Genomic DNA, 18,243 nt, shown 5'->3' with positions numbered 1-18,243 from the left:
TTTTATGTTCTAATTTCTGTCACCACAGATTAGCTTCACATATCGTATCCTTGACATCAATATAAATAGAATTATACGGAACATACCCTATTTTCATTTTTTGGTCTGGCTTCCTTTGTTCAGTATAGTGTATATAAGTTCATTCCTGTTTGGTTATGTGTCCATCGTCTAATTCTTTTTATCATTAAAATATACCACAATTTATCCATTCTCCTGGTCACAGACATTTGGGTTGTAACCCCCTATTTTGTACACTTACTACATCTGTGGTTGTCACTGGTTTAGCAGTTAACTATTCCTGTTTTTGTGGTTGCTACTGAGAGTTTTAAACAAGTACATTTAACTTAAGGAGGTTTAATTTATATTGGTCTTCCTCATTCAAAATCTAGAAACTTTGAATGCTTTAACTTTGCTTTCCCTCCTCAAGTCTTCCATGTTACTACTGTTAAATATAAAATATCTATTATTGGGGCACCTGGGTGGCTCAGTCAGTTAAGCGTCTGCCTTCAGCTCAGGTCATGGCCTTGGGGGCCCGGGATCAAGTCCCACTTTGGGCTCTCTGCTCAACAGGGAGCCTGCTTATCCCTATCCCTCTGCTCACTGCTCCCCCTGCTTGTGTGCATGCTCGCTCTCTCTCTCTCTGTCAAATAAATAAAATCTTTTAAAAAATAAACTCCTTTAAAAATATGTATTTTTAAACCGTGGATATTGATCATTACTTCTTAAAAATTGATAGTTTTCATAGACACACCAACATATCAGTTGATTTGGTCACTATTGATTATTACGTTTTACTTCCTTCTGAGTTCCATTCTAATTTCTCCAATGTACACAATTTATTCTTTTGGCGAGTGATTAATAAATTCCTTCGCTTTATTTTGAGCTCATTCTTTTTTCTTTTTTAAAGATTTTATTTATTCATGAGAGAGAGAGGCAGAGACATAGGCGGAAGAGAAGCAGGCTCCATGCGGGGAGCCCAATGTGGGACTTGATCCTGGGACTCCGGGATCATGCCCTGAGTCGAAGGCAGACACTTAACTGTTGAGCCACCCAAGCATCCCTTTTGCTGTCATTCTTAAACTATCATTTAATTGCTTATAGAATTGTTATAGTTTGATACTTTTCCCTTAACAGGTTGAAGGTAGTGTATATTATTGCTGATGAGATGCCTGAATGTCTACCTAGAGGTAAACATTCCTTTCTAGGTTATGTTTGTCTGGTTTGACTTCATTCTTTCGTTATAAATACATTGTGTTCAGATGCAGTCTTGTTTTTACTGATCTACTCAGATCTCTGAAGTTTTCATCTAAAGAATTCATCCCTTTCAATCTGGAACCTGATTAGTCACAATCTCTTTGGATATTATGTCTTACTCATGCTCTATTTCTTAATTCTATAACATCTAATTGTGCATTAAAACTTTTTCATTTTCTTTTTACAGGCTTTTTACCTTTTTCACATTTTCATTTTTATTGTGTTTGGTGCTACAGTTATTTAAACTTTTTTCTGGTTAAATATTTTTCTTTTACACTATTCGATTTTTCCATAGAATTTTTTTATTTTAGAATTTTCATTTTCTAATGCACAGTCATATGATATCAGTTCTTCCCCTGTGACTTCTAATCTTAATTTTTATCTCTTCAAGTATTCTGAAGATAATCATTTTAAAGACTTTCAGATAGTTCTGTTATTTCTGAATCTTTAGGTGTGAGAGGCATCTCTCTGAGACTGGTGATTCTTCCTCATAGAGGTTTGCTGGTCCAGGTTGTTGGTTTGTTTTGATGTGAGGGTGGCTTTCCATACAAGTTCCAGGTCTCAGAATTGTAGAAAATTTCTTAAGGGTGGTTTCATATTTTTTTCTTTGTAGGTTTTCATGGATTAATTTTTTTTTTTAATGTTAGCTTCTTGATTTACTGACTCTACACTGATAATTTGAACTTGGATCCCATACTTAGATGTATTGCAGATTTGGGGTTCTTGTTGCTCATGGATTGTATTTTTCTCTGTACAGTGCTCACCTACCCTACAGCCCTAATCTGTGATTGAAATCCTCATCTCTGGTAAATTGAGGTGTGAAGGCTTCTAGTACTTGTTTTACGTCCAAACAGCCCTCACAACTCCAGTCTATATAAAGAGATCTAAGTGTCTGGTCTTCATATGCATATTTCTTGGCCTGGATTCAAGACCCTGCCATGAGGCCTGCCTCTCTGGTCTAACAGCTCTAACCCTGAGTTTCCTTTGTTTCTAAGTTTGGTTGTGAATTAATCTATTTTTGGGGGTGGGGGTGGGGGGAGAATGTTTTTAGCACATTTCTATGTGATTCGAGAAGGACAAGAGACACCTGTCTTCTCACCAAGTTGTATTGACTAGACGTCTTGATCATATTTATGTTTGAACATGTGTTTTGTGTTTTTCTTTTACAGCTAGTTATGTATCAAATCCCATTTGCAAGGGTTGTTTGTCTTGTTCAAAGGACAATGGGTGCAGCCGATGTCAACAGAAGTTGTTCTTCTTTCTTCGAAGAGAAGGCATGCGCCAGTATGGAGAATGCCTGCATTCCTGTCCATCTGGGTACTATGGACACCGAGCCCCAGATATGAACAGATGTGCAAGTGAGCAGTTGACTTTTATATACTATTTACTGTTAATGCAACTTAGGGGGTGGGGGAAGCTAAGTTGAAAATTTGGACCGAAAAAAAAGGTTTACTTTTAATATGCTACAGAAATAGCCTAAGCTTAAACTTGAGTGGGTAGGATAAAGACCCTTATCTTTTGTCTAGAAGTATATTGTACACACACTATTTTTTTTAAGATTATTTAAGTATTTGCATAACAATCATCTGAAACACAGCTTGTTAGCAGATCTTTGTAAAGCATACTTAGCACCCCCCCACCCTCAAAATCTCCAAGGAATTTAAATATCTTGGTAACATTCTCTCCACTTTACTACAGTGTCTATGGCTTCTTTTGCCTTTTTTATCTGAGTTTGTAATTCCTTGTTTAGTCTAATCTATAATCTAATACATTTAAGGTTCTGTAAAGCACCATTGCTGATAAAAGATATAACTAAAATATTTATTTTACCTTCAGTATTCTGAGTTCTAAGTTTAACAACTACAAAAAAGTTATTAAGTAGTGGCATTCTGTACATAGGCATGCAGGAATGATTTTTATTCCAAAAATCACTTATAGAATGATTCTCAACTTCTAGGTAAGCAGTAGAAGTTGGAGTTTAAAAAAAGTGAGATGTCACAGAAACATCCCTTTATTTAAGGAGCTTAAATGTTAGGGCATAGAGGATAAGGAAAAAATAACATGGAGTGAAATGACAAATGGGTAAGAAGTTTAATCTTAATTCAGTACACTAAGCTGTGTCAGCAGGCAAGCAGTACGTTACGGGAGTAAGTTTCTCCCATTACTACTGTGTATATGACTATGAAATCAGTCAAGGTCTTTAGATAAGAGGAGAGTTTGAATGGAATCCTCTAAGGTCAATATTATTTTGGAAGGAGAAAGAACTAATAGATTCTAGAAAGAAGGAGCCACACATGTCTAAAAATAACGTGGTTGGGAACAAGAAGTCTCATCTGGGATGCTATTGGTATTTTGGCAAGGCAACTTAATCTACATTGCTGAACACTTAGTATTCTCAGTCCCTGTTGACGAATGTCCTTTGTGCCCATGAGTCACTGTGATGAGTAAGAATGTCCCCAAACTTTTTCAAACCCTCCTTGTGGAGCAGTACTATCCCTGAATGAGAACCATTGAGTCATATGTGCTTAGTAGGAAGAGTGGTTGGAATGGAGAACTGATAAAGATTTTGAATACCAGGCCAACTAGTCTGGATATTACCTGCAGGTTTTGAGCAGAGGAGGCCTGGGGAGGTTGTTTTGTTCTGGATGATTGTAGCAGCAGTGGGGAGATAAATTGGAGAAGGATAGAAAGTAGAGGAAGGCTCCTGTAACAACTGCAAGTTAGAAATCTGTTCTGATGAAAGGTTAGTGGATAATGAATTCCAGAACTTTAAAGAACCGAATCAATGGGACTTAGTAACTAATTTCAGAGAGTGAAAAGAATCAAATTTGATCCTAAGGTTGCAAGGTGAATAATTTTGCCATTAGCAGAGATAGAAATAGATCGGCTCAGAGGAAATTCAGATCTACTTTTGTTCATAAGTTTATTGGGAGTTCTGCCTATGTAATTATTAATCCAAACATGTATCAACAGGCTGGTTAATTTTTGCAAGGATGTACCTTGTTAAGTTGTGTGATTTGGGGGCTATCCTAGTAAATGTCTCCCATAGCTTTTTTTTTTTTTTTTTTTTAAACTTCCATGGATGGATAGGTTTACCTTGAAATGGATTCCTATTTAGATTGCTTTAGACTAACTGGTTGGGGAGGAGTTGTGCGGGATCGGAGTCCATGAATATTTGGTGCATATCCACGCACAAGGAAGATAAAGTTAGGTGGCTCCCGGCAGTTATTCCAAGTTCTAGGCCTAGCATTATATATCCTGTTTATAGACAGTAGGCTGGCTCTGTAATGTGTCACTCAGCCCTAGGAATTGACAAATCTATTAATAACTATGCAGGGACACTAGTGTAAACCAGGACTGTCCCAGGCAAATTGGTTTGGACAGCTACCTCAGCAATACTCCATAGCATTTCAAAGGGTCGTCTTTGGAGATACATCCAGGCAAGGGTTAACAAGCACATTTTGGCTGAGTTTACCCCTTAGAAAGGAGAGCAGTGACTGTAAATCAGCCTTGGAAAGGGAATTTACATGTGAGAACAGGTTTGCTATGGATATACTTATAGTAAGTGAATGCAATTGATGTTGCAGTTTACTGACCTAGAGGAAATCATTACTTATATAAGTGGGAAGGGCTTATTAAGACTCCTGCGAATCAAAGTGAAAGTGGAAAATTATTTTATTTTTCAGTATGGGAATTTGGATGGCCATGGTACTTTCATACTGATTATTTGCTTTATCCCCCATACTTTGCATATATTCCATTGTTGTTTGTATTCTATTCAGAGGTGAGGAGGTGGAGTTATATTGGAAAAGCTGTCACATATTTAGAAGTTGAAATCCTATCCACATTTTGTTTACATAGGTGATTATTGCTCTATCATAGAGGGAAAAATATACTTCAAGCAACAGTAGCTTTATAAAAATTCCTAGAAATGAAGCGTGCTCATCTGTTTTCTAATTACTAGAGTAAGATTTCAGCTGCAAAACAAATATCCTCCTTCTGAAGGAAGACTTGCTCTATGAAGTGTTGGCTAGGGTTGGCTTGTTGGTACATATGGTATGGAGCTTATAAAATCAGACTTGCTGGCAAAATCCAATTCATTAACCATTTGAAGCATACTATGAAAAATATATACACTAATGGACAATAAGAACTGCCATAATCTCTGATTCTGTTAGGTGATATTTTTCTCCTATTTTTCGCATTTATTGATAAACTCATTCATATGAAAACACTTTATTCCTTTGTTAAAATTGTTATAAATATTTCTTGTAGAAAGCCTAGAAAGCAGATAGGCCTTAAAAGGCAAAAGCAAAAAAAAAAAAAAAACACCCAAAGATAACAAAAGTTAACATCATCTTGGCTTCTATTCTCAACCTTTTGTTTTTATGCATGTTTATGTCTTTCTCCCCTTAAAATGTATCCTTGTTCTGTTTTGTGACTTGTTTTAAAGGATTATGAACATTTTGTTAATGTCATTAAATATGGCTGCATACATCCCATTGAGTGGATATATCCTAGTATATTTCATTACCTATTAAACTTCGTTTTTAGTTTTTCATTAATATAAACAGTTACATGAAGAATATCCTCATAGTCTCTCACTACATACATGTAGTTTTATACATTTGTCTGATTTATTTTCTTAAGATAAACTAAACATTTTCCAGGTTGTGTTTTTTTTTTTTTTTTTTTTTTTTTTTAAGATTTACTTGGCACTGAGAGAGAGAGAGAGTGTGTGCAAGAGCAGGATCAGGGGTGGGGAGGAGGAGAGGGAGAAGTAGACTCCACACTGAGCAGGGAGCCTAATTCAAGGCTCCATCCCAGGACTATGGGATCATGACTTGAGCCAGAAGGCTTGATACTTAACTGAGCCCACCAGGTGCTCAAGAATGGCTGTTTTCTCATCAGACCTTCCCGGGCTAATCTGTCTTAAATGTTAACTTTCTTTATCCCAATATCTCATTTCTTCCCTCTTTATCCCTCCTTCCTTTCCTACCCTGCTCCCCTATCCCTCCTTCCCTCCCTTCTTTCCTTAACACTATGGGTAACTAACGTACTGTATATTTTGCTTATGTTTTGCTTATTACCTCTCCCATTAGAATGTAAGCTCCAAGAGGGAGGAAAGGCATTTTGGTATGTTACCTTCAGGCTCATGATATGCAGAACAGTATCTGACACACAGTGGGGTTCAACAAATATTTGTTGAGTGAATGAATGAAGGTAGTCATAGTGGAAACAAGTACATGGAGAGAGATATTGAGGAAGAATCAAGAGGACTTGATAATTTGTTGGCTAAAGGTGAAGAGAGAAATTGAGATTACTCTTATGATTTTGGCTTGGGAGCTAGGCAGTAAAATTTATTTAGGTACAGAATATAGGAGGAATAGCATATGTGCTGGTGAGAAAGGCCATTATCGTAGAGAATGGTTCATTTGGGATATGTTGAGTTCAAGGTGGTATGACATGTCCTGGGGAAAGTACCTAATGAACAGTTAGATGTAAGCATTCAAAGCTCTCAAGGGAGCTCTAATCTTAATCATTGGCGGGAAAAAGAGGATATCAACTGAGGGGGGTAAAGGGGTGAGCCCTGGGGTTTAAAGCCTGAAGAATGTTGACATTTAGCAGCAAGCAAAGGACAGCCTGTGGAGGGAATCACCAGGAAAATAGAAAACCAGAGACTGATGTCCTAGAAGAAAGAAGTAGGAAGGCTTGAAAAGTAGCAAGTGGTCAATATCAAAGTTGAGTTGTTTAAACAATAAAACTGTTGACCTTAATGGGAGTAGTTCATTGTTACTGTTGGAGCACTATCCTAACTGCTGTGGTTTGAGGAAGCACATGGAGATTTAGGCAAGCAGCCATCACTATTATAGATAGTCCTCTTCTATTCCTTCATTGCTACACTGGTTGAAAAATATCTAATGATAGCAAGAAGGCTCTTGGATTAGGAGATCTTTGTGTGTGCGTGAGTGTGTATAAAGATGGAAGGAGACTTGGAAAGAGCTGGATGAGGTGGAGAAAAAGGGGGACAGCTGAGGAAATAAGATCACTGAAGAGACAGGAGGACATAGGGACCCAAGGCTACCCATAGTAGCCTTGGACAGAATGCTTGTTCACTCAGTAACCTATAAAGTATCATCTTAGCTACTATCAGTCAAGGTTTTGTTTTTATTCATTTGCCAGGAGGAGGATTAGAAATGTGCTGAAGTGACAGGAAGAGAAACTAGTTCACTTTTTATGTATAAGAAAATAATACATATCCTTTTGTTGCCAGAGACAGTGTATTTTAAAAATCATTTGTAAACAAATAAGTTCAGAATCCAGGGAATTTGCTACTTTTGTTTTTAGCTATTCTATATTTTATGATTCTGCCTTGTTTTGGCACTTCATAAGAATGTTTTAGGCTAAGAGAATGTTGACATGTTTTGAGCTGATACAGATTTAAAAACTAGTAATTTTGAACATGTAAGAAAACTCACAATTAAATATAACCATCCCTTAATTTGTGAATTCCAAGACCAGTGTTTAGGTGTTTTTAAAGAATTACTACATGTCAAATTTGAGTGCTTTTAGAAATGTCTGCCATTTCTGGATGAAGTTTAATGATGCATTTGGAAAAAGGTCTAGGTATTTAAAATTAACAGGAGTGTTTAAAATGTTTTTAATCAAATCTGGACAACTGTGAGCTATATGTGAGGATGTGTAGGTAAATGTTTACATTTTACGATTGAAAAGACAAGTTCAGAGAGATTCAGAAACCTACCCAAGGACATACATATGAAGCGGAGCCAAGGATGAGATCGGAGATTCTAATTCTAACACATGTGTGTCTTTTTGTTTGTTTTTAAACCCAGTTTTATTGGGATCTAATTGACATATGGCAGTGTGTATATTTAAGATGTATAGCACAATTTTACTTATGTATTTTGTGAAGGGATTGCCATAGTAAATTTAGTTAACATCTGTCATCTCACGTAAATACAAAAAAACAAAAGAAATGAGATGTGCTGAGATCCCTGGTATTTACTCTCAACATTCTTCAAATGTACCAAGAAGCAGTATTAATTATATTCCACATGTTGTACCTTCCATCCCTGATACTTACATATCTTACAGATGGAGGTTTGTACCTTTTTTACTACCTTCATTCAATTCCCTTTCACCCTGCCTTCAGCCTCTGGTAACCACAAATCTGATCTCCGCCCCCCCTCCCCCCGAGTTTTTCTTTTCTCTTTTTTTAGATTCCACAAATAAGTGGTATCATGCAATATTTGCCTTTCTCTGATTTATTTCACTTAGCTATGTTTCTTTAACCATACCATGCTGCTTCTCTTGGAGAAAATAAAATCACAAAACACTTATTTGTTAAGCTTTAGAATAGCTTTTTTGAGCGGGGTAAGGGGTAGGTCCTTACTTTTAATTGACACCATTGGAAAGGACATTCTCTTAAGCTGGTTTCTTTCCCAAAGAGGGACCTTACCCTACAGTGCACTCTACAGAAAACACACTCTCTTGGTTAAAAGTTTACTGCCAGCTGGGGAAGGCTCGTTGGCTAAAGTGGCTTTTACACCATTACAAAAAGAGCTGCTACCAGCCAGTTAAAAAACTGACAATAACTTGATAAGGTTAAGGAATAGTTCTTTAATAGTTCTTTAAAAAGGACCATGTGAATGGTCCTACTGCCTCCTTATCAGAAGATAATTGAGATGTCATTACCTGCTGAGTCTCTGGATTCTTATGCTTTCTTCTTAAGAAATTCCATCCCTGCAAGAGAGCTGGCTGTTTTGATGCACCTATGACTAGGATAAAACAAAACATTTGTCAATTGATTTTAGCTTCAGAGGATTGTATCCAAACTTGTCTCAACAGAGCCACAATAATTGCCTGTAGCCAGCCAGTCAAGGGCTTGGCACCTAAAAGGTGTTCAACACATAAGAATTGACTGATTATCAATCCTAGGTGGCAGAGGTCTCTGAGAACAGGGGAGTGGGCTCAGTAATATTAGCTGCTGTTCCGTGAAAGATATCTTGTCCTTATTACTAATAATAGACACTTAGTACTTTCTTTTTGCCTCAGTCTTTTCAACAGCTTATACAATCAATTCCTATTTGAGGTTGAGAGAATTTAATAGTTACTCATTCACTGACTGGTACACAGCAGAGTTGGTACTGGAATGTGTGTCTGGTGACCAGCTATGTTCTTTGTTACTGGACTCCATGTTTCTTGACGTGCTTTTCAGTTTGTTTTAAAGAGGGATTACTTTATAAGTCTATGGAACATACAAGCTTAACATTGAAACTACTTTCATACTTAATGAGGACATTCCTATTAACTACTTTTAGCATTTAAAATCATAAAACTAAAGAAACCAATTTCTTGATGAGATGTGAAAAGCGATTAGGAAGGTAGTGGTACAGTGGAGCAACCAGAGAGGCTATTCATCACATGACCACTCTTTTCACTGTTTTTATTATTCTTTTAATTTGATGATGATAGATGATAAAAACAATTGGGTGATACTTTTCTCTGTAATTGGGTACATTGTGAACTATCTCCTGTCTCATCATTTTGTAGGTGGAGTTCAGGTAGAGAGAAGTGTTGTAGCTTAGAGGGAGGATGTTTTATTCAATTAATGCTTTCACTGATCATCCAGAATGAGACTGTGTGTATGTGTTCACAACCCTATGAGGCTTCTGCCAGAAGTGTAGAAGTTCCCTTAATTAAAAAAAAAAAATTGCGTAGATCTGGAAGAGACCTAATTGATTCTTCCTCTGCCTCCTCCCCTTCACCCTCCACCAAAAAAATGTGCATATTGAGGTTTCTAAGTAAGTACTTCCCGAAAGTCACATAATTAGCCAGGAACAGCATGACTCCAGTGACTGAGATACACCAGTGGAATGTTCTATTTGTCATATTGTTCCTTAAAAAATAAACCATGTAGTATAGATGAAACTATTATGCACAATTACAAACCTGAATATAGAAAAATCTCAATGTTTTTTGATTGCTTCCCCCCCCCCCCCAAATGGTGAACCATTTTAAGTGTTTTAAACCCCACTAAGGATTTCAAGACATGAGATTTGTATCTTCTAAAGAGAAATCAATTTGTGGTTAAATCACATCTTTGAAAGAACGCTGTGTATGATTATGAGGAACTCAGCTCTGATTTGAGCTCTGACAGAAACTAGCTTTGCAAGCTTACACAAATTACGCAGCACTGTCTTGGGTAATGGCTTCTAGGTCTAATAACTGTCATGAGTCTATTAAAAAAATCTATAATATTTACTGTTGGCAGCTACCATTTTCATATTGATCTCTTTATGACTCACTCTCTATATATTCTATAATTTCTGGTTTCTGCAAAGTACATTCTCCAGTGTTCCTCTCTACTTGGTTTATAGTTAAGGAATAGGCCTTATTTTTGTTTCTTAAAGATAAAAAAAAAAAAAAAGCTTCATTGTAGTATGCAATAAGTTGGTGCCTGATTTGGAGATGGGGCTCTTTATAATGTATTTTTATACCAAAATCATGCTATTGCATTAAAATATACAAGGTGGAATCTGTTTCAGTGTTTATTCTAAGCTAATAGAAATTTAGTATATTTGTTAGTCATTCCACAGTTAACACCTGTTGTCATCTGTTAGGTCAAGCACTTTTGCTAGGCCCTGTGATATAGAATAGAATAAGATGTGTTCTGTTTGCTTCATGGGGTCCCCTTTGATGCAAGGATTATGACAATCGCAAGACAAGAATTGTTGTCTCTAGTATCTGGATGCTGGGACAACATGGGAAGTTTAGAGGAAACTTTACCCTGGCCACGGTAGAGGTACCCATGGCGACAAGGCTAAGGAAGTAGGATGTATCTAGCCAGAATTATCTTGGGCTCTAAAATCAAGGATTTAAACTGATCCTAGAAGCAAAGGAAAGCTGCTGAGGATTTTAAAGGGAAATGACATGACTAACTGGAGCCTTTAAAAGATTATGGTGGCCCTTCTGTGGCTGTCTGTAACAGAGCCATCTTAGTTCCCATCATTATGACCTGCAGCTCCAGTGTGGCTAAGCCATCAAGGGTTTAAGAAGTAGGCCACTTCAGAGATGTCATCAGCAGCTACAGTAATGGTTATTCCCTGCACACTGCGAATGTTTCATATGCTGTTCCATGTCAGTGATGCCATAGCACTTTGTTGTGAGCACACCTGCTTTAATTGTATTACATAATCCTCTAGAGAAAACTAATGGGACACACTTTCTCTCTTTCTAGAAGCTAAGTTATATCAAATATCCTGAGAGCTAGAATAACTATTTTTATCTCTGTGGCAAACATGGCTTTGTAATTCTCAATGCTTATAAAAGGTTTCCTTTTTTTTTTATTTTTATTTTTCATTAGAATCCTGATGGTTGGAAAGTAAAAAGCCTGCTCTGTTATTTAATAGAGGAAGTCTTGTTTCTTAAGCTTACATTTAATTTTCTTGTGGTTTGGTAATTCTTTTGCATGAGACTCTTATTTCAGTTTAGACCCAAGTTTGACAGTAGCATGTCTATTTTAAAGGCAGATGCTACCTTGTACTGTTTTCCTTTGTGCAAGTATGGCTCCTAGTTAACACTTTTAAAGGTTTTAAGGTGCATTCACATCCATCCTTTCATTTGCTTCTGGTAATCCTAGGACTGAAGCAGTGTTATCCCCGTTTACAGAGCAGGTAACAAGTTCTGAGAAGTCCACTGACAAGCCTGGGGGTTTGCTGCCACTACATAGCATGGCTGAAACTATCTACTTTTATCATCAAACTGGGTAAGCAGACATAACAAGGCTACCTTCACCAAGTTGGGCAGTTATATCAGACCATAAAACTAGGCATAAATAGGATCCCTGGGTGGCGCAGCGGTTTAGCGCCTGCCTTTGGCCCAGGGCGCGATCCTGGAGTCCCGGGATCGAATCCCACGTCGGGCTCCCGGTGCATGGAGCCTGCTTCTCCCTCTGCCTGTGTCTCTGCCTCTCTCTCTCTCTCTCTGTGACTATCATAAATAAATTAATTAAAAAAAACTAGGCATAAATATTAAATAGGTTTTAGCCAAAATGCATCATTTGGTACTGTCCTTTCTCTCCAACCTACCCTTCACTGACCAGTCAATGCCATATGCAATCAAGAAACTAAAAGCTTATTAAAACAGCATGGGATTTTGACGCATTGACAACTCATAGAGTCCTCTTTCTTGATTTATCAATTTAGTATGGAAAATCATGGAAGGAAAAATGTTCCCAGTTAAAATGACTCGATTCCAGCATGCTATTATTCATTTGATATTTGCTTTATGTACACAGTCAGATGATTGATATTGATACCAATATCAATAACCTCCCTAAGCTTAAATGCTTACCATTTGGTGTTTTAAAAATAAAACCTGTTTCTTTTTTTTCCTCTTTTCTTTCAATATTCCCCATGGCTTTCAATCATTCTGTAGCCCAGGGGTTAACAAATTATGACCTATGGCCAAAGTATGGCTTGCCATCTTTTTGTGGGGCCTTTGTAAGAATAGTTTTTAGATTTTTTTTTTAAGTGGTGGGGGAAAATAGCAAAAGAGGAACGATATTTTGTGGTACACAAAAATGATACTTCAAATTTCAGTGTTCATAAAGTTTTGTTGGAAAACAGCCACACTTAATATCTGTCTACAGGTTGTCTATGGCTGCTTTTTTTTTTTTTTTTTTTTTTGGCTGCTTTTGCTCTACAACAGAGTTGAGTAGTTTATACAGACAAAACCTAAAATATTTACTATCCAGCCCTTTAGAGGAAAAGTTTGCCAATTCCTGCTCTAGCATATTTGGAGTGTGAAGGGATTAAGATTGTTCTTTCTCCTTGCATTAGGGTTGAGTGGCAAGCAAGACTCATATTAGCTTCTGTCCACTTTTCTGTTTTGTTGGGTAGAGAGAGATGCATTTTCCAACATTTGGAAAAATTCAACTAAGTCTTAGGTCTGAAGATTATTAAACTGCTCTGGTTCTACCTTAATATGAAAGGCTGACAAGTTACCAAAAAAAGGAGAGGCACAAAGAATAACCAAGATGAAAGATCTGCTACTTGATAGGAAAATAAAGCTTGATGAGACATTAATTTGCTTTATGATTTTTAAAAATAACTTAATTATTGCATTCCTTCCCCATTTGATTTTGAGGAAATTGTCCTCCCTTCTCATCTGCTCTAAATGGGGGGTGGCGGGGGAGAGAAAAGCAGCTTTAAACACCTAGCTTTGTATTCAAGGCAAATGTGTCCAAGTTTTAATTTCAGCTATTTTGAGAATGACTTCAAATATGTATCACTTGAATATACAAGAAGTGGAGCCAACATTTTTATAGTTCCTCATTGTTTTACCACATGATTTTACACAAACCTCAGTGTTTCTTCACTTTTTTTTGTGTGTGGGTGGGCAAGATATAGTTTTTTCTTTTTTTGGCAAGATACAATTCTTAAACATTCAAATATTACAGTGCATCTACCAACATATTTCAAAAATTTGAATTTTGGGTATTTTTCAAAATGAACTATTCTAACACTTTAAAATGAGTCAGGAGAAAAAAGGCTACTTTTGAAATTATACGTATCCCCCAAAGTTAAAATAAAGGACACTTTGGCATAGAAGACAGCTACCTGGAAAACAATATATAAATTTCTGGCTGGATTCCATTCATCCTAATTGCAACTTGATTAAAATTAAAACCCAAGGCCAGAATTTTAATACCCTGTGGTCACTACCCTAAGGGCCAGGATAGACCACCTTTAGTACACTTCATAAATTAAACATCTTCATTGTCCTTAAAAAAAGGATGCTGCGCTTTTCTAGCAATATCTGTTGAATATTTTGTGATACACAGTATAGCAATATTTTAGGTGGGCTTATTTAGCTCTAGGGAATGATACAATTTTTACATGGTACTTTTCACCTGTTCTTTTTGTTCTCTTGAATTTGGTACTCCACACAATCATCTGATATGGTTAGGTCAAGTATTTTCCCCTCCTATGTGATGAAGGGAGTAGGGTACAGAGAGTGTAATTTCCCATATCTCTAAGGTCAAAATTACATTTGGATCTCTTGTTTTCCTAAGGTTGGTTCCTCATGTTTGAAGTAGATGACTTTCCATGTAGGTAGAATGATTATATTCCATTTCTTTAGCTGCATGACTTAAACAAGGGTAAAGCCATTCTATTGACTACAGGTATTGGTGTTTGGATAATGTCTTTCATTTGAGTAGTGTGCAGATATAAAGATTTATTAAAATTATATATACACACGTATGTACATATCTACTACACATGGAGTATCCTAGTAGCTTGTTTGTACTTTCTCTTATCCTCCCTCTTGGACTGTCCTAGTTGGTAAATTTTTACACTCATGATATCTCACATTCTTGGATCACTAATTACACACTAGATCTTGTGCTGAAATTTTGCCTTTGTCAGGCCTCTGGATGCTCTCAACAACTCTGAGATAGGAACTGATGTTACCTCTTTTTATAGACGATAGTATTGAGGCAAAGAGTTCTGTCTACTTGCCCACAGTCACATAATAGTAAATGAGCCAAGATTCTAACCTCAGATCTTTTAACCACTGTGCTATTTGAAAGGCCACTATATTCTCAACATAGTTCTTATTTCCTGCCTTTGGCTCCTGTTCTAAGTCTCCAATTCTGCACTTGATGTAGTTGAATTTCATCCTATACTAATTCTCATAACTAATAAGGACAATCTTTACTTAACCCCATTCCAATGGGTTTCACACAGATCTCTACCTTGGATCTTTTTAACTTAGTAGTACTGGTTTTCTATATCATCACACAAATAGTTCAGTTTTAAGTATAAATCATTGAGTCCTGAAACCTCTGAATCTGTCCTTTATTTTTCTAGGTTGAAACACAATGAAGCTTCTAATGAGCTCTGTGTAAATAGACCGTACTAGAAAAAATGTAATTTTAAATATTAGGTCATAGTTTTCAACAGTCCCTAGTCTAATGAGATTACTGCAATAGTACATATTAGAAATGCATGATTTTGGTAACACAAAGCTTAAAAACTTTAGGAACATAAGTTATTGCAAGTTTTGAGAAGAAATGTTAAACAGCAGTATTTGAAGTTTTTAGAGGAGCCTAAAAAATATTTAAACAATTAAAACCCTCATATTAGGTTGCACAGTTTAGTACTTCCCATGTGAAAAATTGCTAACGGTCAAATTTTTAATGTCTTTTTAGAACAGTCTGTCCCTTGAATTTGTTAAAAGCTTAGCATATACTGAGAGGAGAAACTCGAGGCTTTTCCAGGGGCTGGCTTGATGTTTTGATACTTTCAACTCTAGTCTGAAGACTAGATACTCCTAGTGGATGTCTGTGTCTGCCACATGCTGAATAGAGATAAGGCCTAATAAAGGGCAGTTGGACAGTAAGCAGATTTTTAGGTGTGCTCAGGCAGCCTGTAACCACCCAACAACCCTGATCATCAAGAAGTAATAGAAAAGGATGCATTTTATGATTCTGAGGTTTTCTCTACCTCACTGATTGTGTCCATTTCTCCAATTATTAATTGCAATAATATAGAATTACATTCACAGTTGAGTTTCACAAAGGCTGGTTTTTCTGCTTTTAATTTAAGGTTTTAATTATTTTGTTTATAAGATTGGCCATTCTGAGATATTTCACTAAGGGATGGTCCTTGTCACATAAATTTTGGTGGAATGATAAACAAAACTCACTGTCTTGGTGTGCTAAAGCCCTGAGAGGGCTAGGACACCAAGTTCTAGGAGTCTTCTTAGTTTTTTATCTCTTCCACCCAGTTTGTCAATTGTATGGATTCATTATAACTCCCTTTCCCATGACTGTTACCTCTTAGTGTTGAGCCTCTTGATGGTTTTCCTTACCCCCACCCTCTTCCTTCTTTCAGGAAACTTAATTTCCTGAAAGTATACACTCTCCCACTCACTATACATATATGAAAGAGTAATCACATTCCTATCTCATTGCCAGCCTGTGTAGCTTTGCTATTAGTAGAACAAGATCCTGAAGTGCAGGAACCTTACTTTTTCATCTGTGCCTCTAGCTCCCCATCATGATGCTTTGCCTCCTGGCACTTATGTCTGTTGAAATGAGGGAACAAACCAGGTACCATCTTGGTCATGTTGTTCTCATGCTCAAGAATCTATGAAGACCTCTCACTGCTAGTCAGACCAAGTCCTAATCTTGAACCTAACTTCATTTTTATTAGTACTTAAATATTTGAAATCATACAAAGTATAACTAATTTATAATTTCACATTTTTTTTGGAAATGAAGTCAAATAAGTGAATTCTCCAGCTACAGCAATCTACACCTAAGTAATCATCTCCTGTTTCTATCTCCAGCTCATTCAAGCTGCTGTTCATTGGGCCCATCATGTGCCATATGAATTTTCTCTGTTGTGTGATTATGAATGGAATCACCCTTGCCAAGACTCAACTCTTCTCACTGTCTCTCTAAAACCTGCTCAGCTGAGGTTCCAACTTCCCTGGCATATATTACCTGCCACACTTTAATACTTATGTTCTCTATTATAATTGTTTTCAGGTGTTGGACCATTTGTTCTTCCAGTAAGATATGCAGTCCTTTCCAGCAACCAGGGCTTTTCTTTCTGTATTAAAGATATTTACAGGGCATGTGCAAACAATCTCATACTAAGCATTTAAATGAGTTTTTAAATATAAAGGAATTGAGTTTTTAAATGGCACTTATGTTAGTTCACTTGGCAAATATTAAAACTCCACCACGTGTCCGGCACTGTGTTAGAAACAAAGAATTTACAGACTAAAAGGAAAAAACTGTAATGGCAGAATAGAAACAACTCTGTCTTTTCTGTCTCTACTGTACACAGCACATGCCTTTAATCTCTACTGTGCTATGTTGCAATGCTTTATGACTGCCTCATGCCCCCTCTCTTTGGCTTTTGCACCTCCAGGACAGGGAATGGGCATTAGAATTTGATGTTCTCTGGGTCCGGTACAATACCTGGCACATGCTCCATTTTTGGAGAATGCTTGGAATGAACTGTTGAACTGAACTACAATACAATTTGAAAAATGTTATAATGGAGCCTGTATGGATACTGTGGAAGGACAGCAGAGGCATACCTACCCTGTTTTGTTTCTTGGCCAGGGTAAGCTCGCCTCACCAAATGACAGCCCCATCAGATTGCATTTGGACACAGTTTCCCTTGGACAGTAATTTTACTTAAATCCATATTGGCAGCACTTGCTTGGATTACATTTTTGAGGAGGCACTGTAATTTAGAAGCATGTAAGTTGGCTAAACCAAGGTCTTGTTTCTGAGCAAAGACTTAAAGTACAGATTTTTATAGAACTCTGTGTCTAGCAAACTTTGGTATCTCTGTTTTCTTAAGCTATAAAGGGTCTTCTAAAGTTCATTAGTCTATTGAATAATCCCATTGGTGTCTTAAAACTCATTTATTTATAAAATTAACATAAAGATTTTCCCAAGCTGTTAATACAATGGCTATTCTTGGGAGGCAGGCCTGATGTACCATTTGGGCAAATAAGAATATTTCTGTATTTTCACCCATTTTGAATTTTTACTTAGAATGTTTCACTTTTCTATAAGTGAATTAATAAAGTTGATGTGAATCTCACTTAAGAATAACAAGCTGAAGATATTTCTGGGAGTGTGGATGTGGCCTGGAAGAAAAAGCTTAGTTCCATGAGGCCCCACAAACAGTGGTTTTCTTCAAAGTAGAAGAGTGAGTTCTAGGAGAAGTAGCTGAACAGGACAGGGGGCTTGTGCATGGGGCTGGAGCTGGTGAGAAAAGGTTTCTAGGAAGCCTGTCAAGAAGCAGATCGTCAGAGTAGGTGGCTTATGCAATTGCTTTAAAAAGCTTTTTGGTTTAAAGGTGCTGGTGATGAGTTGTCTCCATTTAGGCTGCTAGTGTTTGGGCCACCTGCGCTGGTTTTACATTGTGGTGG

The 18,243-nt window shown here is 36.9% G+C and overlaps 1 protein-coding gene across 3 annotated transcripts in view; it reads left to right on the top strand.

Moving 5' to 3' along the window:
• RSPO2 (R-spondin 2) overlaps nt 1-18,243 on the top strand; it is a 148,455-nt gene that overhangs the window by 74,197 nt on the left and 56,015 nt on the right. For 2 of the 3 annotated variants that reach the window (XM_038555332.1, XM_038555333.1), the window contains one exon: nt 2,424-2,612. In XM_038555332.1, coding sequence (XP_038411260.1) covers nt 2,424-2,612 — 189 coding nt within the window. Of the gene's footprint in view, nt 1-1,168; nt 1,188-2,423; nt 2,613-18,243 lie in introns of those variants that run through there. The other variant, XM_038555334.1, reaches the window with a different exon arrangement.

Source organism: Canis lupus, chromosome 13 (assembly GCF_011100685.1).
Source record: "Canis lupus familiaris isolate Mischka breed German Shepherd chromosome 13, alternate assembly UU_Cfam_GSD_1.0, whole genome shotgun sequence".
Taxonomy (NCBI): domain Eukaryota; kingdom Metazoa; phylum Chordata; class Mammalia; order Carnivora; family Canidae; genus Canis; species Canis lupus.
This window is presented reverse-complemented; position numbering and strand designations above follow the sequence as displayed.